The sequence below is a fragment of the Phodopus roborovskii genome, unplaced genomic scaffold, assembly GCF_943737965.1.
Source record: "Phodopus roborovskii unplaced genomic scaffold, PHOROB, whole genome shotgun sequence".
In the NCBI taxonomy this organism is placed as follows: Eukaryota; Metazoa; Chordata; class Mammalia; order Rodentia; family Cricetidae; genus Phodopus; species Phodopus roborovskii.
The window spans coordinates 5991756-6013990 of record NW_026126599.1 but is presented as its reverse complement, the minus strand read 5'-3'; the positions used below and the strand labels follow the sequence as shown (position 1 = coordinate 6013990).

The 22235-nt window shown below is 40.1% G+C and overlaps 1 protein-coding gene across 1 annotated transcript; it reads right to left on the bottom strand.

Moving 5' to 3' along the window:
• On the bottom strand, positions 1 to 22052 carry Pms2 (PMS1 homolog 2, mismatch repair system component). Its single transcript, XM_051205190.1, has 15 exons — positions 21992 to 22052; positions 19986 to 20125; positions 18792 to 18878; positions 18534 to 18636; positions 17545 to 17728; positions 15326 to 15493; positions 14607 to 14704; positions 13251 to 13350; positions 10809 to 10893; positions 9195 to 9350; positions 7143 to 8007; positions 5383 to 5550; positions 4558 to 4658; positions 4244 to 4413; positions 1 to 401 (listed from the first exon to the last, which is right to left on the bottom strand). The coding sequence occupies exons 1-15, from the start codon at positions 22012 to 22014 to the stop codon at positions 258 to 260; spliced, it is 2592 nt and encodes an 863-aa protein (XP_051061147.1). The 5' UTR covers positions 22015 to 22052; the 3' UTR covers positions 1 to 257.
• Between the last annotated feature and the right edge of the window lie 183 nt (positions 22053 to 22235).

Here is a 22235-nt window from a genome sequence, read left to right as displayed (position 1 = left end):
TTTTTTTTTTGGAACGGAGTCTCATTAATGTAGCTCAGGGTGGCCTCAAACTCCTGGCTTCAACCGAGCCTCCCACCTGGGTCTCCCAAGTAGCTTGGCTAGAGGCACATGCATGCCACCATGTCTGGCTTAATACTGCTTTAAAGTGGATCTGATACATTAAAATAGGATGCTAATTTCTGAACAATGATAAACAAAACCCAGTCTTTCCAAAACAGGATAATCTGTAATAAAGTCTATCCTACAAGCAGTAAGTATCAGTTCTGAGAAATGACATCCAGATTTGCAATGTGCCTCATGGTTGGCCTTCCATGGGGGCAGTTCCAGGGGTGGTCCATCTCACCCATGTGGGTAATGAGCTTCTTCATCTCGTTTGTATTGAGAGCGGTTCCAATCATCACCTGAGTATGAGACAACAATGGAGAGTTTGACTGGACTTTGTTAAGATGGTTTTCAAAGCACAGGGTTCTCTGAGACCAGACAAGACCACAGTTCAGAAACATTTCCTGAAGAACCTTCCCCAGAGTCCTGTCTTCTGACAGCTTAGTGCTCCACACTTCTGTTGAGCTTCCAGCCTTCATGGCTGAGGCTTTGGTGGCACAACCTCTCAAGAAGTGGATCAGCACCTGGTTTCTCTCAACAGTTCCACAGGACTTCACTTCTCTCACCCTAGCAAACTCACTACACTCAGCAGGGAGCAAGACATTATATTATTTATTTTATTTTTTGGTGTGCATGTGCATGCATACATGCATTTGTGTGTGTATAAGCATGTATGTGTAAGCACGTGCATGCTTGCTCTTGCCTGAGAACATGGAGACCAAAAGTTGACCCTGATGTCATGTCTACCATGGTCTACTTTGGTTTTTGAGACAAAATTCTCTTGTTGAAACGTATCTCATTTTTTTTTTTTTTTTGGCTAGACTGGCCAGCCAGTGAGCCCCTGAGGTTCACAGGTGTCTCTATTTCCCCAGAGCAGGGACTGCAAACATGCATCATAACTTGCTTTTTAACACAAGTGCCAGGGATTTGTATTCAGGCCCTCATGCTTGTACAGAAAGCACTTTACCTGAAGAGCCATCATGCCAATTCCTAATTTTTGCCCCCTGGAAGACAGGGTCTCACTATGATGAACCCTGACTGGCCTGGAACTCATGATAGACCAGGTCAGCCTTTTCAATGACCCTCTTGCCTCTGCCTCCTGAGTGCAGGGACTATAGATTTGAGTCACCATGCCAGAACAGCAGTTCTTTTTAAAAGTCTGTCAGGTCACTCACTGCTGTTTCTAGCTCATCCTTCACCAGAGTAAAAGCCTAATGTGCCAGCATATCCGTGGTGGTTTGAATGGGAATGGTTCTTGCAGGCTCATATATTTGAATGTCTGGTTCCCAGTTGGTGTTCAAGAAGGATTAGGAGGTGTGGTTGTTGGAGGAGGAGGTATGTTCCTGGAGGCAGGTGGGCTTTGAAGTTAACTACTGCTCCAGTGCCATGTTTTCCACCATGGGGATCATGGACTCATCCTCTCAGACTGTAAACAAGCCCCCAATTACATGTTTTCTCTTATAAGTTGCCTTGGTCATGGTGTCTCCTCACAGCAATAAAACAATAACTAAGATAATATCCTAGTATGCAACCATTTTCTCTGCAACACAGGTACACCACCCCCATGCACATGCATGAAGCAAGTTTCAAACCAGCGAACTAGCTGTCCCTGTGCTTGGTACTTGCTTTCCCCATATCTTTTTGCCAAGTGCTCCCTCCTTCAGGCTCCTGCTCAAATGCCCTGCCTATTCTCAGTGAAACAGCATGTTTGTTTCTCTCTCCAAAGCATGAAGAGCTTTGTCATACGCATGTGACAAGTAGATGCTATGGCACATCCCGACATTCTGAGACTCTGAGAAATAGGTGGAGATGGGGATGCAGACAGGCCTAAAGCCCTCTGTTGTAATCTTTCTTCCTAGTATAGCACATAAAGTGTCTACCAGGTGTCACCATAGTCATAGAGCTAGGGACAAAGCAGTGCTCTGTCATACAGGGGAGAGAAAGGCAATAAACAAGTTAGCAAATATCACATACGGGGTGTCTGCAGACAGGAGGAAGCCAGGCCTATGAAGAGCAGTGACAGTGGATCCAGGTGGGGAATAGTAGGCAGAAAGGGCCTGAGGCAACAGGAGATGGTGATTACAACCCTTTGGCTGTGGCTGGAGCAAAGTGAAGGAAAAGAGGCTGGAAAGACAAGCAGGGTCTGGAATATGTCATGTGGACAGCAGTAGACAGAAGATCCCAGAAAGGTCAGGATCTTCTGTCTAGAGACAAGGGAGCTACAACAGGGTATCATCAGGGCAAGAGCAGAAAAGCAATCTATGGCTCCACAGGCCATACCACAGATAGACAGAAGAGTAAAGTGCCTGGCACAACGATCGTGGCACAGACCACCTGCTCTGACACTATTTTCACTACAGGATAGGATAGTTTTCATCAACCAAGTACTTGTACTATAAATCAGATCCAATCAGATCCTGAGCATTCTGTGTGTGTTTGTATGTGAGTGCTTACTCCTGCTCACATACTAGACAAGTGCTCTACAACTAAGCCACATCAGCAATCCACAAACAAAATTCTTTTCTGAGGGCTGGCTAAATGGTTTGGAGTAAATGGATTACTGTGTACAAGCCTGTCAACTTAAGTAAGTTTGTTCCTCAGAATTCACACAAAGGAAGAACCAACTCTCCATATTAGCTCTGACTTCCATACTAGCTCCATGGCATGTATACACTCCTCCTCCAGGCTCCACCTATAACAAAACTTGTTCCTGGAGCTATTTCACCTATCTGAAAGCTGTGAATCACACTGTCCTAGTTAGGGTTATCATTGATGTGATGAAAAGCATGAGCAAAAGCAACTTGGGGAGGAAAGGATTTATTTCATCCACAGTTCCATATAAAACTTCATTATCAGAAGCAGAGAGAGCAGGAACTCAATCAAGCAGGGCAGGAACCTGGAGGCAGGGGCTGATGCAGAGGTCATGGAGAGGTGCTGCTTACTAGCTTTCTTATCATGGCTTGCTCAGCCTGTTTTCTTATAAACCACAACTACTTGCCCAAGGGTGCCCCACCTGCAATGGGCTGAGCCTGCCTCCATCAATCACTGATTTTAAAAATGCCCTGCACCTTGCCTACAACCTGATCTTATGGGGGCACTTTTGTAGTTGAGGTTACCTTCTCTCAGATGACTTTAGCTTGTGCCAAAATGACATTAGACGTAAAGCAAACATACTATGGTCCCGATATCTCCCTCAAGCCCAAAGACTGTCACATGTTGCTTTTTCACACTCTACTAACTGAACAATGGGCCTCATATACAGCAAGCCTACTGCATAATTCTTAACCCTATTTGCTCCCAAGAGCTCTTGAATTCTGCACTCACTTTCACTATAAGCAGTAAGACTATGGGCTGGCCTCTGGGTACTGATCTGTTCCTCATTCTTTAGGCAGAGGCAACCTCTGGTTTGTGTGATTACCATTTTTCTATCAAGAGCATTCTTACCCGTGGAGGCATATTTATCTCTCCTGTTAAGGGAACTCAGTTGGCAGCGTCTTCTCATTTACCACATTTTTTCTGTGGTTACATACTGTTTGAATTTTTGTACTTACTGGCATCTAAGGGTCATTTACTTGTTTGTGTCTGTTTCTCTCACCCATCTCACTTCTATATTCCCTTATTTAGGACAGGTTATACACTACATGGGCTTAAGGAAGTACTGGATAATACAGGAATGTGGCCAGGTGACAGAGTTACTTACTTTATTTGGACACTAGGTCTAATACCCAGCCATCACTACCATTTCCCATACAAATCTGAGTGGACACAGCATCAGCCCCTGTGGAACACTTACGACAAAATGGCTCTACTGGAGTTTTGATGGTATTGTCTCAGCCTGGAGGCAGAAAAATCTTTCTAAGTTCGGGTTGGCAATATCCATAAGGCTCAGGATGAAGCAGGTACATACAAAGCTAACTGCTAGGCTTGAGAAAACTGAGATAAAACACTGCATAGTATCTGTAGAGAATGAACAGCAAGTTTGACTAATGCAGACCTGGCTGTCATATTATACCAATAGACAATGTGGCTCTCTACATTTTGTAACCATCATGAAGGTGCTTAACAACATAACCAAACCAAGAGTGGAACTGAGAAATCCCTTGGGCCCTCTGGACCACAGAAATGGAGCTTATTTACTTACAGACTTCCGACAGGCTCGGGAAGCAAACATCTGTCTGACTCTTGAGGGCCGGCACATGACCCCAGGGCTGTCACTTAGCATAAAAATCAGTTCATCTATATCTTGGGGTCCAAAGGTCCAGTTTTTACTAGTTGGCAAGGAAATCAACTTAGCCCTTTGAGTGACTGGAGCTAAAAGGGAAAAAAATTGAGGAAAATTCATTACTGGAGCAAATGACTACTTACAATGAAAACCCACACACCCAAAGACAGGGCAAACATAAATGCTTCTAAGCTTTAAACTATACAGTCTTACAGTCCTAATGGTTAACTCACCATCCTCATCAATGACAAAATCAAAGCCATTCTTTCTGAAGATTTCCAGATTTTCTATCAGCACAGCTTCATTGACAGCAGTTAAGTTCAGAGTCTGGGGCCTGGAAAACAGAAGACACAAACTATAAACCAAGGAAAACATTTACCTACAGAGCAGAAAGGAAAGAAAAATAGCACTATTATGGTTGGTTTATAAAATGTCCCTTAAAAAGGCCCACATGGACCAGACATGGTTCACAAACCTTTAATCCCAGCACTCAGGAGGCAGAGGCAGGTAGATCTCTATGAGTTTGAGGCCAGCCTGGTCTACAGAGTGAGACCTTGTCTCAAACAAACAAACAAACAAACAAACAAACAAACAAACAGGCTCATACATACAAGGCTTTGTAAGTACACTACTCTACACCAGGCCTAATATATTCAGTTACCCTTCACAAACTGGATTTTTGGGTCATCTAGTAAACACTATTTCATATAGCTAAAAGGAGCTGATACCTATAAAGAACCTCAGGCAAGCTGATTAACATCTCTGGGTGTGTGCAATTTTATTATTGTGAGATGGTGATGACAACAGCAACTACCTTGTATATATGCTTGTATTAAATGAATGAATTGCTTCAACACAGTTTACTATGTAATAGCACTCAATAAATGGGAGCTGTGACTATTATTATATGAAAAGTATAAAAATATGTTGCACAATTATAGCAAAACCCCCACATTTATGTAAATATGCATATAGATATTGGTAGACACTATTCATCTCAAATGGTGAAAGGGATGTGAGAAACAGCATTAGAAATCCTAAAGCCTGTGTGAACTCACGTGATGAGCCTCTGCGCCTGGAGTACAGTGTGCTGCTGCAGCATCTCAAAGTTGTATTTCTCATCCGCAGCATGCTGGTCGACTAGGAAGAGGTCCTCCTTCAGTTTAGTTATTATAAATCCCAGGTTAAACTGACCCAAGATCTCCATCTCAGCAAACATCGATTTACTGCAATACAAAAACATTAATCAAAAAACATTATTGAAGATTATTTCTCACTGTAAAACAGAACAATTTAATTAAAAAAAGACCAAACTACTACAAAAGCACAAAACAGAAAAGTTAACAACTGTATTTTCTTTATAAACATAACTTCAACTATCCATACATTCAGTGCTCCACAGATGGCCTTAGTAACTATTAACAATAATTTGACATACGTGCTTCTATACCGTTGCTCATACATGAATTTCATTTTAAAAAATGAAAAATAGAACTATGCATCTTCATTCCACTCTACTTTCATCACTTAATACATCACAGGTTTGCACTCCCCCCCCCCCCAGGCTTTTGAACTCCTTCTTAGCCTGCCAAATAGCTGGAATTATAGGTGCAAGCCAATGACATCAAACTTTAGATCTACTACTACTTTCTGTTACTCATTCTGATTTCAACTTCACAGTCTCCTGCTTCAACCTTCCAGGGGCTGGTCCTTTATTCTTAATGACTGTACTGGAATTCAGTATATATTATGCACTATAATTCATCTAATACATTCTCTTGAAAGATATTTGTTTCTAATCTCATAAATGCACAAAAGGCAGCAACAAAACCCAGGAGAAACGCTCATATAAACTAACTTCCACGGCAAAGCACAGTGAAGACAGTGATGTGGAACTAACAGGAGACTAGCAAGATGCCCTGGGGAACTAACTATCTCAATCTGCTCTGATTCCCAGGATGATGGAGGAAAAACATGTACTAGTTTAATGACCTGGGTTAACAGAATCTTTGGTAGCTATCTTTCTACAATGGATAGAATCTGGAGTCAGGCACGGTGGTGCATATCTGTAATCCTAGCACTGAGAAAATTAAGACAAGACTAAATTAAAAGTCATCCAGGGCTGTATGAGGAAATCCTTTAAAAACAAAATAAAAACAAAACACACAAAAACCACACACATACGCACAAAGCAAGAAAAAGGAAAACAAAAGAAGATAGAAAGCTTGCAGCACATACTTGTAATCCCAGCAGCTGCGAGGCAAAGGCAAGACCATCCGTAGTTCAAAGTTATCTTTAGCTACACAGTGAATTTCAGGCCAGCCTGGATTATATGAGACCTTGCCTCAAAAAACAAAAACAAAACAAACAAAACCAGGAAGGCAGACATTAAATATGTGAAAGGCAAGGAGAAGTTAGCAAATAGAAATATCTTTGTCAAAGAGATTAAAAAGCAAATGAACAATCTGTGGAATCAAAACCAACCCCAAATTAAGTATCAGAATTGGAGAAAGGGAGCAATGAGGAGAGAGGGAGGAAAACAAAGAAATCCTGACCAGTCTATCAGGGGCCTGTGACTGTGGAAAAGCACATGTTGGACTGTCCCCACAGGGATCTCAAGCCATAGGACAGATGCTGGTGCTGAGGGAGGGCCACATGAGTCCTATGCCAGAAAGGAGGATAACATTCCAGTGCAAGGATGGAAGACGTTCAAGATACCCAGAGGATCTAGCACTGAGTCTCTACAAAGTCAGCCTCTGGTTTAGTCAAAATGACCAATCACAAGCCTGACCAAAATACCATTAAGAACAAACAGTACCTAATCTCTTTTCTGAGTTCATCTTCTGCAGCCTGATTCTCTCCAGGGCAAATCCTGGCCCTGAATTTCCTGTAGCTCTGCTCACTGTCACTTCGCTGCTTTTGGTGCTGTAAATGCTTCATCCGTTTAGCTAGAGAACTCACAGAAAAGTCAAGGTGCACTATTTTCTTCTGAATTTTCACAGCTACATCAACCTGAGCTGCTGAGGTGTTCTGAGTATCAAGCAACCTTGGAGGAATATCAGTACTGGAAGGCTTTTCTTCTATCTTGACACGCTTAGCATTTGAGGAAGAGAGAGGAGATGGTGGAGGCAAAGCTGTGAATTTATATCTGCTATCTTCTTGCTTCAAATGGTGTCCTGTACCTGAAAGATGGCAGTCCATTCCAAGTAACTGCTCACTACAGACCATGTTCTCCTGTGAAGATCTATCTTCTGGAGAACTTACTGCATAGTCAATGCTAAAGCTACTAGCTACTTCTGGGGTGCTGAACCCTTCCTCAGAGGTTGAGGCACTGCTTTGCCCCGAGTCTTTTTCTATTTTCACTCTGTTCAAACAGTCACCAGGGCTTTCCTTGGGACTCACCACTTTGTCCTGGGAGCCAAGCAGACCTCTATAAGACATGAGATTTGAAGAACAGGAAGATGAAACACCCCTTTTCTGACCTGAATAATTTTGTCTCAGTTCAGGGGTCTCTGTGACCCATGACTTGATCTCTGTGGTAGGATGAAGAGAAAAGGCCTCTCTCAGCCTGGAAATGGATGCTTCCCTTTTTGCATCTGCTGTGTTCCTCAACAAAGGAGAACTGTCTTGCTTTCCTGATACAGGTTTTTCTATTTCTGTAGCATGCATCTTTACTAAGTTACCTAAGCAGAAAGGAACAAAGAAGAGCATTAGCGAAGGTACTAAAGGCGAACAAAAGGATTATTTTTAGGTGAACAGGCACTTTACAAAGGAAGAGGACAAACTACAAATAAAATATAGCAACTCTGGCCAGGACTCATCTTAAAGGGATGTAAAGAAGCCTAAATGTGCCCATCTGCAACCCAGCTCTGCTCCTCCATCAGAAATGCCTACCCATGCTGAGCATGATGCTGCACACCTATGATCCTGCACTGAGGCTTTTCTAGAGATGAACTGATTCCACAGCACCTGTGAGGGCTGCTCACAACCACCTGTCCAGCTCTGAAGACTGTTCTGGACTCTCTGAGTATATATATATGCACAAACATGACAAATACACACATGCACACAGATACTTTTTTAAAATCTAAAAACAACAAAACCCAACAGGAAATCCTCATGTTTCCTGGAAGATGTCTGAGGGTGCCCATGACAGCTCTTTACTGTAGCCCCATATTGAAAGCAACTTGAATACCCACATAAACATATATAATAATTGCTGATTATTCCACTTGAGTGGAATACTGCATAGCTATGAGAATGAATAAGTGAATGGCCACATGTGACTTTGATGGCCTCTATATAAAGTAATCACAAGACAGTACAGATTGAATGACTCCATCTCTTCCAGTCTCAGTCTGTTCCTGCCATAGCTAGGATGGGACTAACTATGTAGTCCAGGCTTGCCCTCAACTGTGGGAGATCTTCCTGCCTCAGTTTCACAAATGCTGGGAATTCAGGCATGTGTCGCTACACCTGGCCTTCATAAACTTAAAAAAAAAATGTTATGTGGTAGTGTGATTGTGTACATGCTATGAGTGTGGAGGTCAGGACAACTTCAAGTGACAATCTCATCTTCCATCTTTAGACTTTTTTTAAAGACATGGTCTTACAATGTCTCCCTGGTTGTCATGAAATTTGCTATGTAGATCAGGTTGGCCTTGAATTCACAGATATCTACCTGTCTTTTCCTCCTGAGTGCTGGGATTAAAGTTGTGCACCACCATTCACGGCCTCTAGTATACTTTCTCCTGTGACATTTTCTCTTATCAGAAAGATTCTAATTCATGTTAAGTCACTTTAAGAAAAAAAACGTAAGTACCACAATAACTAAAACTTTTAGAAGGTTACATCATTGTATTTTTCTTACCTTCAATATCCAACAGTGGCTGCTGGTTGACATTAAGTTTGTTTGCATCACTATCAAACATTCCTATCAAGGAGGTCTTTAAAATTGCCAGCAAAAACTTCTCCTCCTGTAGTAAAATTTGCCTTTTATCTGGAGTCACATTAATATCAACACATTCTAAGGCAAAGAATAATACACATGCTTAAGTGTGACCTTTAGCAATGATTTTAACCATTAACTATTTCATTTATTTGTACTATTAATTAAAACCAGTCAAGATTAAAATAATCTTGGTGTCCAGATCCATATTTATAAATTATAAAATTACTTTTTTTGGGTTTATACGTATGTGTGTGTGTGCACAAATGTGTGGCTGGACATACATGTGTGTGTATGGAGGCTAGAGGTTGACATAAATTGCTTCTCCACCTTATTTTCAAGATAGGGAATCTCAATGAATCTGGAGCTCACCAGTTCGGCTACACTAGTTGGGGGACAAGCCGTAGTCAAGCTCCCACTGCTACCTCCAAGCACAGGGATTGCAGGCATGTGCTGCTGTACTCAGCTTTTTACTTGTGTGCTGGGGAGCTGAACTATGGTCCTCATACTTGAGCCATTTTCCCAGTCTATAAAGTTACCTTTTTAAATAAATGAAGAAAATAATTTTATCTTTATTTTTAGAAATTTTACTATTATATCAACATCATCATTATGTTTAGACAGTGTCTCATGTAGCCCAGACTGATCTTGAATCTGTTATATAGTGAAGGATTATGGGACAGCTATCCTGGAGTATGAAGTACAGCAGCAGAAACAAGAGAGACTACCTCAAGCTGAAGAGATGGGTGGCTTAGGGGTTAATAGTACATACTACTCTCCAGAAGACCAGAGTTTGATTCCCAGAACCCACATCACATGGCTCAAAACCACCTGTAACTATAGCTCCATCAAGACCCGGCACCTCTGACCTCTGTAGGTACCTGCATCATATGTGTGCACATGCATGTGTATATAGATATTCACAGGGGCAGAAGAGGATGCTGGATTTCCTGGAGCCAGAGTTACAGGCAGATAGGATGTCAGTGCTGGAACCAATATGTAGTGCTCTGCAAGAGCGGCAAGAGCTCTCACCCATTCTTCCAGCCCCTCAAATTAAGTTGTTGTTTTAAAGTACTTTCTAATGACATGGAAAATAAAATGTTCACATCTACAAAAAAATAAAAAATTATTTCCTTCCACAAATGTTATTGTGTGTGAGTGCATGTTTGCACACATGTGCATAGACATGTCTATTTTGAAAAAGGCTTATACACATATAAAAGTATCTAGAAAATGTGGATCTAAATAAGTCAGAATCTGACAATAAAAAAGAAAAAATACATATGCATTTAAATTTTCAAAATCAAGGAGAACCTGTAAATATATTTACACTTTCTCCCTTTGTTCAAATTTGAAGTTGTATTTCCTAATAATACAATGAACATTGTTTCAAAAAGAATGCAGGATGGTCAGTATAAAAAGTAAAATTCCATGATTATCAGTTGTTTTCTATTCAGTCACATCAGAGCTTTGTAATTTCATTTTATTCTTTTAAAAGAAGTCCAAAATTTTTATTGAAACCTGAGTGGAACTTACCTGAATCAACAGAAATGTTGAGAACAACACATGGATACTGATGCCGATTATACATGTGATAAATCTCATTTACAAGTTTAGAGACCTGTACAAGAAACAAAGATGAGAAAAGAATAAATGTTCTATCCCTGCACTGTCAAAACCTATCACCAAAGCAATCTATTTTTATTAAGCCTTACTAAACTCACACAGCATTAAAGCATTTTTTTTTTTTTTCCACATAGGGTTTCATGTAGTCTACGAAGGATGATGTTAGATTCTGATCCTCCTGCCTCCATTCTGAGTGCTGGGGTTATAGCCATAAACTACCACTCCTAGTTTAATACAGTGCTAGAGACAGAACCAGGGCTTTGTACATGCAAGACAAGCATTCTATCAACTGAGGTATACACCCAGCTCCTTATACAGCTTTATTAATGTATGAATGGTTTGCAATAAACTGCATATTCTTCATAATAAATTTAGCTAGGCCTTAACATACAGACCCCAAATCCCAGGTACTCAAAAGAGGATGAGGCTGGAGGATGGAAAGTTCAAGGCCAGCTTGTATAGTAGCATCTCGCCTTGCCAGTGAATTTGTGTGAGTGGCCTACCCCTTTGTGTGTTAAAGTGCAGCCATGACCAGAAGGTAGAGAATTGTGGGGCAGGCTCTCTCTCTGGTGGGGGATCACATCGGAAGGAGCAGGAACACTGTTGGTTCTTTATCTTTGTAAGTTGTTCCCCAATAAAACACCCATTTATGATTTATCTTGGGTCTAGTGAACTCATTAATACCCACCATCAAGTTTAGGTGACAGAGTAAGTTCAAAGTCAACCAGGATAATATAGTGAGACCATGTCTAGTTACAGAAGAAAAACAAAAAAAGGAAAAAGAGGGGTAGAAAACAGTTCAGTGATACAACACTTGCCTAGAATGAGACCCTGGGTTCAATATTCAGCACTGATAAAACAACAAAAACCTCTATAATTTGATGTCTTAACACATGTGTAAATACAGACATAGATACATATACACACTTGTGAAGGTATCCTATAATCAAAATAACAAATATATACACTAATGGAAAAGTTTCCTCATCTTCTTCAAAGTGATTTGCTGGTTTCAGGGGCTTGCTATATAGCCCAAGCTTTCCTCTAACTCTTGATCTTCTTACCCCAGCCTTCCCAGTACTAGAATTAGGTAAGAACAAATGACTCAGTAGGTAAAATGACTAGATAAGTAGGCTCCAAAAACTAATCTTTCCAATCCAAAGATGTTTTTCAAGAAACTTTTGTCAGGTGTGGTGGTGGGCACTCAGAATCCAGTACTTCAGAGGTGGAGGCAGGAAAACTGAGAGGTAGGTAGGTAGGGGAGATGGATAGACAGAATGCAGATGTAGTTCAATGTGTATAAAGCATGTTCAAATGCACTTAGGTACACAGTTATATGATATTACAATGTAATTATTAAATGTTATTAGAGACAAATTGTGCTAATTTTAAAATGTAGAAACTGGGTCACATTTAGAAAACAATCAAATTTTAGTGAAACTAGGGAACAAAATAACACTGAGGGCGTTATTGAGGATGCAAAGTCAGAGCTCAGTCATTAAAGCCTCATAAGGACTTTGGATAATTGGTTCAGTCTAAGGCATAGCTAAATCCGGGCCCTTATTTTCCTGAAAAATTGACAAAGGGAAGAGAAAACACACAAAGAAATACATGTGGCCAGTCTGCAATAAAAAGTTTAGATAAATGCTTTGGAATGTTTACTTTTTTCCAGTAGTGATAGGTTTCTTTTCCCCCCACTTTGGGTTTTTGAAACAATGTTTCTCTGTGTAACAGAGAGTTTTTATTATAGTAACTATATTAATAAGAACTTTTATATACACATAAAACTGAAACAAGTTTAGACTTTCCTAAATTCATAAAATAAGGTAATTTTTAAAATTTATTATTCATTTTCATGTGTAAGGAAGGATGTTTTGCCTACATTGTTATGTATCCTATATGTGCCTAGTGTCTGAAGAGGCCAGAAGAGGGCATCAGATCCTCAGAGACTGGAGTTATACAGTTCTGAGCCAAGATATAGGTTCAGGAAATTCTACCAGGGAACTGAACACTGGCTGCTCCTAATCACTAAGTCATCTCTGCAGTACCCAAGTACTATCATTTGAAAGGCATGTTTCTGAATGAGCTTCAAGTTCCATGTAAATCAGACAGTCATAAGGGATTGGGGAGATAACTCAGTCAGAACGTTTGCCTTGCATACATGAAGCCCTGGGTTCAAGTACTAGTACCACATAAATCAGGCATGGTGGTCCAAACCTGTAATCCCAGCATTCAGGAGGAGAAGGTAGAGGAGGACCAGATGCTCAAGGCCAGTCCTGGCTACACAATGAAGTTTGAGGCCAAATAGGGCTACATGAGTCTCAAAATAAGCAAACAAGCAATGAAAAATACCTTTGCTGGGTCACAAGGACGCCGATTGATGAAGAAAAACTGTCTGTCTGTTGAGCTCCTCCCACTACCATGTGCACAGTGTGAAATGAAACCTGAAATGCTGTCAAGAGGAATACAGGAATGACAGTTCTGGCATGAATAAAGGTTATAACAGCAGACACTTTCTTTTTCCCTTTTGAGGCAGAGTTTCATTGTATAGTTCATGATCCTCTTGCCTCAGCCCCGAGTGCTAGAATTCCAAGTGTGTGCCGTATTCTTAAAATCAAGTCTGAACAGAACAGCTGGTGGCCTGCTCATCAGTATGAACACCACATGAGTAATCAGCCACACAACCCCTTTCCATGTAAAAATTGTTCTCAGGGCAAGAAGGATAGCTCAGGTGGTCAGTTCTTGTTGTAAGCACTTAAGATGTGATCAGATCACAGAATCCATGTTTTTTTTTTTTTTTTTTTTTTTAAATCCACTGGGCAGTGGTGTTTCACACTTTTAGTTCCAGCACTCAGGAGGAAGACGCAGGCAGGCAGATCTCTGTGAGTTCAAGGCCAGCCTGGTCTATAGATGGAGTTCTAGGACAGGCTCCAAAGGCAAAGAGAAACCTTATCTCAAAAAAAAAAAAAAAAAAAAAAAAAAAAAAAAAATCATTCTCTGTAAGCATAAAATTAAATATATATCTAGCTCTCCAACATGAACACATGAACTTTTATGTAGGTAAGGTGAGGGTGAGTTTCTTGCTCTCCATGAGTCCCATCCCAGGACAGTGAAACATCTTCACATATACACATCCCTCTGTGCTAGCTTGCTAGTTTCTGTCAAGTTGACACAAACTAGAATCACTTGGAAAGAAGGAATATCAATTGCAAAACTGCTTCCATCAGATTGGTTTGTGGCCACATCTGTGGGGCATTTTCTTGATGAATGGTTAAGGTGAGAGGGCTCAGCCCACTATGAGTAGTGCCACTCCAGGCCGGTGGGCTTGGGTTGAATAAGCAAACTGACCAGCCAGTAAGCAGCATTCCTCTGTGGTCTCCACTTTAGCTCCTTGGCTTCTCTTGATAACTGTCTATATTTGATACACTAAACACAATAGAGCTGGGCAACTTTAATAGATCCCAAAGGTCAAACATTACACATAGAATAATTAAAAAATTATTCTAACTAAAGGAGACAAATTTAACAGAAAACCCTATTAAGGTACCACTCATCCAGCTACTGCTTAAATTAACCCAGTCTTTTTTATGCATTCTTTCTTAGCAGTACACAATCACTTTACACCTTAAAATCACTATTCAAACAAATACAAACAACACCCGAAGGAAAACTGGTTGTAGTTGTCCTGGCAGCAATCAATGTACTTACTAGAAAAGATTGTGTGGAGTCTTAGAACAGCCCAGGCCATACTCTTCACAGACAGAGTCACTAGGGGGCAGCTGAACAAAAGGAATGAGGCTCTGCAACTGAAAGAAACAAGAGTAATGGTTATTTCCTAAGACTGAAGGCACCAAACTTCAGGAAAAATAAAGGATGCTTTCTTTCCAGGTCAAATAACTAAATAAAATCAAAGAATCTTGACAACTAGTTTGTAGTGCTTGCTATAATGACTTCAATTTGTTTACTAGAAAAACGAATCACCTGACTTCCTACTTTATGACATTGTTTTTCAGAAAGAGAAACAAGGAATATTAAAGAATACAGTATTTCATTCCTTAATAAAAAAATTTAAAAATTCTGCAGCTCCCAAATATTATCTTTAGCTATAGGATACTTAAATATCTCTTTTTTGGGTTTTAGTTTCTGTGACGGACAATAAAACCTGCTACAATCACCAGAGTGGAAAGTATTTCTCAAGGGGATTAAAAGATGGTTCAGGGGTTAAGAGCACACACTACTCTTCCAGCAGACCTGAGTTCAGCTCCTAGCACTCATGTCAGGTGGGGCTCACAACCACCTGTATCTCTAGCTCAAGGGGTATTCTATACCTATGGCCTCTGCAGACCCACCCACTACACACACATATACATAATTAAAACAATAAATCTAAAAACCAAAACATTTTCCAGTAGCTGGTCAGCCCCTACCTGCTTCTGGCCAAACACAGAGCTGATATTCTCCTTTATGCTGGAGCTTCCACTTGTGCACACTACAGGTTGCCGTTTTCCTTGTCCAACCTGATTAGTGCAACTTACACGGATGCCTGTTGAAATGATACAGTATGCCTGTAAGACCTGGACCATTTTGGCATACTCCTGTTTGAGAAACACAAATACAAGATTACTTTGATCTTGTTTTAAGAATTCCATGGCTACATTTACAACATCCAACTCAAGGTTCTACGCAGTCTTGAAAACAAAACAAGAATCATCATCCCCATGTATACCATAAAATATACTCAGCTTTAACTTCTAGTCACTGCTCTCTCATTTGCAGTTGGCATACTATTACCAAAAAGTGCATTCTAAGGGCTGGGGAGCTAATTCATTGCTAGGCAAGTATGAGTACCTGAGTTCAATCCCAGCCTCATGTAAAACAGCTGGGTGTGGCGGCAGCACTAACAAGGAGGGAACAGGAGAATCTCTGGCCAGCAAGTCTAGTAAAACTTGTGAGTTCCAGGGCTAGAAGGGCTCTGGAATGTGACAGAGGACACAAAATGTTGACCTCTAGCCACATGCACATAAACACACACCCTCACATATACACTAAGTATATTTCTAAGCTAAGTGTGGCCTGTACACGTCAATCTTCAAAATTCAGGAGGGCTAAGTGGGAAGATCATGAGGTCCAGGCCAGCCTGGATAATGAAGTGGAACCCTCTCTGAAACTAAAACGAAGCAGATGTATGTCCTTCGAACTGAGAAGGCTTCATTTAGAAATACATTCTTGTTGTTTTAAGATATGATCTCCCTGTGTAATTCAAGATGGCCTACAATTTGAGGTTTTTCTGCCTATACCTCTTGAATCCTGGGATTATAGGTCTTTGCCACCATTCTGGCTCCTTTATTTGATTTGTTTTATAAGAAATTTTTAACTTGTATAAAGGTTAGCATAAACACACTAAAAAATGTTCACTAGTTGGGCACGTTAGAAAGATTGGGACAAGTTTGTTCTGTAAGGTCTCTCATCTTGACACAGTCTAGAGGCATTTGGGAAGAGGTAACCTCAACAGACTAGCCTGTGGGGGCATTTTCTTGATTAATAACTGATGTTGAGGGCCCATCTCCCTGGGGTGGTACCACCTCAGGGCAGGTGGCCCTGGATGGTATAAAAAAGCAGGCTGATTGAGCTGTGGGGAATAAGCAGCTTTAGTTTCCGCTTTTCAGAAAGTTTGCCTTCAGTTTCTGAGCTGGTTTCCCTTCAAAATGGACTTAGGATACATAGGCTAAAATAAACCCTTTTCTCCCCAAGTTGTTTTTGATCATAGTGTTTTATTTCAGCAATAGAAAGCATAACTAAGACAGTAGCCCACATCTGTAATCTTAGCATTTAGGAATCTGAGTCAGGAGGAGGAGCATCTTGAGTTTAAGGTCAATCTAGGCTGTATAGTGAGTTTCATGTCAGCCTATGCTATAGTATGAGATCTTGTCTCAAACTTGGAAAAAAACCCCAAAGCCCAAACCAAAACTAACAAAAAGAAGTTCACTGAAAATAAAGGAAAAAAAAAAAAAAAGTGTTTGTTGAAATAATAAGTAACTTTAAAAACTTAGGAACAGGGCTGAAAAGTGGGCTCAAATGTTAAGAGCATTTGTTGAGACCCACATGGTGTCTCACAATCTTTTGTAACTTCAGTCCCAGGAGACTCAATGCTTTCTTCTGAACTCAGAGGGCATAAGACACATACAGACATATATCCAGGCACATATACATAAAATACAAAATAAACTAAAGCAAACAAACCTTCAGAAACAATGTAAACAACCACTAACAAGGAGATAATTAAGTATATCCATATCATGGAAGAATGACAAAAAGATAGTACAAAGTTACCAGAAAAAGGTAATTACAATATGTGAAAAGTCAGATATGCAATAGTGTAGATGGTATGATCCTACTTCAGTAAACCACAGCAGGGCATGGTGGCACACACCTGTAATTCCCTCATTTAGGAGACAGAGGTAGGAACTGCCAAGTAAAGGCCAGAGCATACATAATGAAACCTCTTCTGAAAAAAAAATTTTTTTTTTTTTTTTACATTTTTAAATTAAAGGAAGAAAATCAACTGATAAACATCTTTGATAAATTTATTACTCATATACTACATGAGCAAAACTTCTGAAGGCTGGGACTGTGAATTTACCAATACCTTTTTAATATTCCTTTGAAATTCTTTGTGACGCACAGGTAGTGTATAAAATAAGTGCTGCACGCTGACTGTTGTTCCTTTGGGTCGGGGGTAGGGAATTTTCTGGGTGATTTTCCCATTGTGGTCTAACACCAGTCGAGTCCCAATGCTTGCAGACACATGGCAGGTAGATACAGAGACATCACTGTAAGAAAATGTCAGGGACAACATGTCCAGTTAGAGATGCACAAGGGTTACTGGGATGCAGCTCAGAGAAGTAGAGCACTTGCTTCCAACTCATAGTTCAATCCCTAGCATTCTCTGTGTGGAGAAACCTAAAGAACACACAAGGGTTAGATGCAGAAAACCTTTTCTGCTTTCCTTTCTCTCAGAACTTTCTTGAAAAGGTGCTATTCTTCTGAGATGATTTAGGTTTTAATAAGTAAGGCATCACCATAAGACCTAGAGTTGGCCCCAAAGGATGGTGAGACAGTTTTATAAACACTTTGTTTTCGTGAAGGATTTCATTTTTTAGGTTGAGTTTTAAAATAATGAAGGATCTCAAATTCTATTCTCAAAGCTTTATTCCTCAATTTAGTTACTAACAAAACTTTCACAAACAGCTTTCATTAAATCTTCTAAAACTGAAAAACTAAAATTGATGGTACTTAAAATTTATCATCTATCATTATTTTTGCAATACTACTGGGTTGACCCCAGACATCACGTACTGTAGCAAGCACTCTGCTGCTAAGCTACACCCTCAGCCTTTGTGATTATTTCAAAGTTAATAAATAACTGTTTTAAGACAGGCAGTGACTTTTTTATGGTACTATGTGCTTCATTTCATTCCTTTATTTCTCACAGTGGCAGGTAGATAAAAGAGAATTCAGAAGATAGTGTAAGATATTCCAACAGTAAAGGGAAAGCCTCAAAGCTTCTAATGATGCTTATACATTTTTAGAAGTTTTTACATAAAGCATCAAATTGATAAACATAAGAAGCATCACCTCAGTGCACACAGTGAGCTCAGAGCTTCCCCCCGAAAGCCAAACGTTTCAACCTGAGTCAGGTCAGCAAATTCTTGAATCTTAGAAGTGTGATGTTTTAGAGCTGTAAGAGAGTGGAAAGAAAGACCAAAAATGTCTTAAGTGATAGAGCTAAGGACAAATACAACATCTATCACAATATGTGGTCTAAAACAGTGTCACTTAAACCTCTGCGACAAATGGAAACGATTGCTTTATTATTTGGAACATTTATCTTACCTAGACCTTCAAAGTTTTCTTCTTCTACCCCACATCCATTGTCTGAAACTTCAATGAGGTCCACCCCATAGTCTTTAAGCCTTAGATCTGAAAAATTCAACATATTTATTTCTCAGTGATTAATCCATGCAAAAAGATTTGATGTTGACAATAGTCATAACACAAAATACAAACTTAGTAACCATGTCTATGCTTTTACTTAAAGGTACTGCTGTCATTTCGAGGCGGGTGTGTACATGTATGTATGTGGCACTGAAGATCAAGCCTAGGATGCTACAGATGCTAGGCAAGCACTCTACAACAGAGCCACAACCCTAGCTCTGCATGTTTTATTTTTGAAAGTCCTTCTGGGTTATTTGTAAACCCAGATTAAATAGTTGGTTTATTATTATTATTTCAAAAGGAATGCTTTTAAAATAGTCATTAAGAAGAACAGGCGCAGGTTGGAGGGATGGCTCAGCAAGGCTAGGCTCACAACCAAAAATATGAACAGGCTCTGCAATCAAGAATTCCTAGATCACATTTTATGACCTTTATAGCCTCTATAAAATCAAATTTCTGGTACTTCTGTTTCATCCTCTCTATACAGAGATAGTAACTCCCAAATCATAATAGTCTACATACTAAAGACATTCCATATATAATTCTTAGCACAATGCCTACACACAGTGTAATTTAATTCTTACTCCATGGCTAAATATTAGGCACAGAATTGTTGTATAACAGTTTTCTCTGATTTGAAAGATTTCCTTCTGGATGGAGGGGGCTCATGAGACTCTAGAAGTCAATAAATGTCACAAGTCTGGGGAAGGTGAAACTGCAAGGCTGGCAAAGCTCCTGGGATCACCACTCAAGCGGGGGCAGGGGTTTGGTAACAGTTGCTTTTGAGTCATTCCTGATCCTATAAATAACCCCCTCCTCCACATTTCTGTTAATAACATCAATTAAAAACTCATTAATTCAACAAGTTGGAATGTGGTATACCTGTTACTTTGGTCTGTCAAAATTCTCTATCAATAATGAGTGGATCTGCGTTTGTTATATTTCCCCAGGAAAAGTCTCTCACACAACAACTAAGTGCTAACTTCAGAATAATAATTATTGGCATGGCAGTATTTGATTATTTTCTACCAGTAACGTTTCTTAAATAACACAATGACTATTTCTTGTTGCTTAAAACTCTTCCAAACTTACCAATACTGGTAGCACCAGCATCCACGCTATTTTCTATCAATTCCTTCACAGCAGTGCTTAAGCTGAGTACCACCTGCCCAGAACAAATTTGATGGACTGACCTTCCATCAATAGGCTTGATGGCCTTAGCACGTTCTGTACTAAAAAATAAATAAATAAATAAATAAATAAATAAATAAAATAAAATTGTACAAACACAAAGCAAATATTTATACAAAGCAGGTAACTTATTTTCACTATGGTAAATGATTCATCTGTTACTAGCCTAATCATTCCTTTCTTTCTTTCTCTCTCTCTTTTGAAACAGAGTTTCTCTGCTTAACAACCCTGGCTGTCCTGGAACTGGCTTTGTAGACCAGGCTGGCTTTGATCTCACCAGCTGCAACTGCGCCCGAATGCTGGGACTAAAGACATGTACCACCACTGCCCGGCAATCCCATTCATTCTTTATATGAGCACACTCATCATCCTTGCAGATAAGAATGTTCTACAAACTTTAGACATCTGTTAATAGATATTTCAAACTATCCTATATTGAAATTCTAATTATACATTATACCTGGAGAAGACATGTATCCCTCAAGCTACAGATCAATAAGCTTTTATGAAAATGAGATTTTTGTTCTTGAAAAGTTAAAGCAACTTTTTTTTCTTCTACACAATTTGTAAAACATTAAAGTTGCTTTTGAAAACTGAATCCAAATACAAGCTGCCTACACTGCTTGGAGAAAGTCTTCAAAGCTAACGTCTGAGACAAACGCTCTCCACACAGCCCAGACTGGCTTAGCATTCAAGTTCCTCACCTCAGCCTTCCAAATGATAGGATTTGGAAGCTCAAGTTTCTTGCCGTTGTACTGGCTTCAGAGTTGAACCACTGGCCTGTTTCCAATCTATCCTTGCTATCATTCATTTTGGTTTGCTTTTTGTTTCTTTTGACACAGGCGGGCTTCAAACTTCCTATGTAGTCAAGTGTAACTATGAACTCCTGATCCTCCTGTTTCTAACCACCAGTGCTATAATTACAGGTATGGAACAAGAGCTTGGTTCCCATCAGCTATTTTTGTAATCACAAATCCAGTCAAACAATCTTCAGGGTTAAATTATTAGTGGTGCTCATTGTCTATGAGGTTCCAAGTCTTGTCATGACTAGATTCCACTTTACCGTCATCAATTCTCCTATGGTTTAGTCACAGTAAAGAATGGTTTCCTGACTGTGAAAAAGTTTCATTAAAATGTAATGGAACACAGGTGCTTCCTTAGGGGCGAGATCTTTGGGTATTTTCCATAGGGTCGGACACATACTTGACTTCCAAAAACCCAATGAAATAAATAACAAACCTCTTTTCTCTTCATTCTACCTAGCAAATTATCTCACTTGTTTGGTCCAGGGATGATTTAACCACAATACTCAGGTGTCTGAGGTTTGAGGTAGGAGTTCAAAGCCCTACTTCAAAAACAAAACAATTTCACTTGTCTATAATGTCTAACTGCAGAGGATCCCACATAAAATTTAAACTACCTCAAACTAGTTTATTTTGCAACATGTCTATTTCCGGTACTTTTAGTGTGGGGAAGTCTTTGTCACTGAATGTAACTGTGCTGACCTCGAAGATATACTTCACTGACTTTGATGACACTCGGGAGTAAGCAAATACACAGAAGCATTGCAACGTAATAAAAGCTAAAAATAATAATAAAACTATTGACTGCAAAGTCAGCTTAAGCCTCTGACTCACTGTTCAAGTCTTAATTAAAAAGGACTCAAGAAAAAAAAGAACAACCCAACGCATTCTGTCCATTGGGATTTATTTTCATGCTCTGCTTTAAATCCACGGGCCTGTGGCTTTTCAGCTTCCTCACAGAGAACTAGGCCCACCGTGAGGAGAACGCCGCTCTGGGTCTGCGAGCTTGCCCCGCGCCTCAGCCACTTTCGGCCCTTTCAAGGAGACCGAATACCGGGAACTCCAGGGAATGCGCCCGGAGAGGAGACTGCAAGCCCGGCTCACCTCGCGCCCTCGGTTAGCTCCATGGACTTAGCACTCCTCCAGTCTCAGGCACTGCAGGAAGAGTTCGCGCCGCTGCTTCCGAGGAGACGCATCTCGTGGGACATCCATTGGCTGCTTTTGACATAGAGCCCCGCCCCTTCCTGGAGGGGCGGGGAAGACACGTCAAGAGCTCTTTACTATTGATTGGCTATTTCAAAGGTCGACTTGGTGACGTCAGACCGTCCCGGCCAATAAAGATTCACAG

Coding starts and splice junctions, on each gene's coding strand:
- Pms2 (XM_051205190.1), bottom strand. CDS start 22,014: ATGGAGCTAACCGAGGGCGCGAG. Junction 17,729..18,533: donor AGCTCACTGTGTGCACTGAG/GTGATGCTTCTT, acceptor ATTTTCTTACAG/TGATGTCTCTGTATCTACCT. Junction 8,008..9,194: donor GCCACTGTTGGATATTGAAG/GTAAGAAAAATA, acceptor CTTTCTGCTTAG/GTAACTTAGTAAAGATGCAT.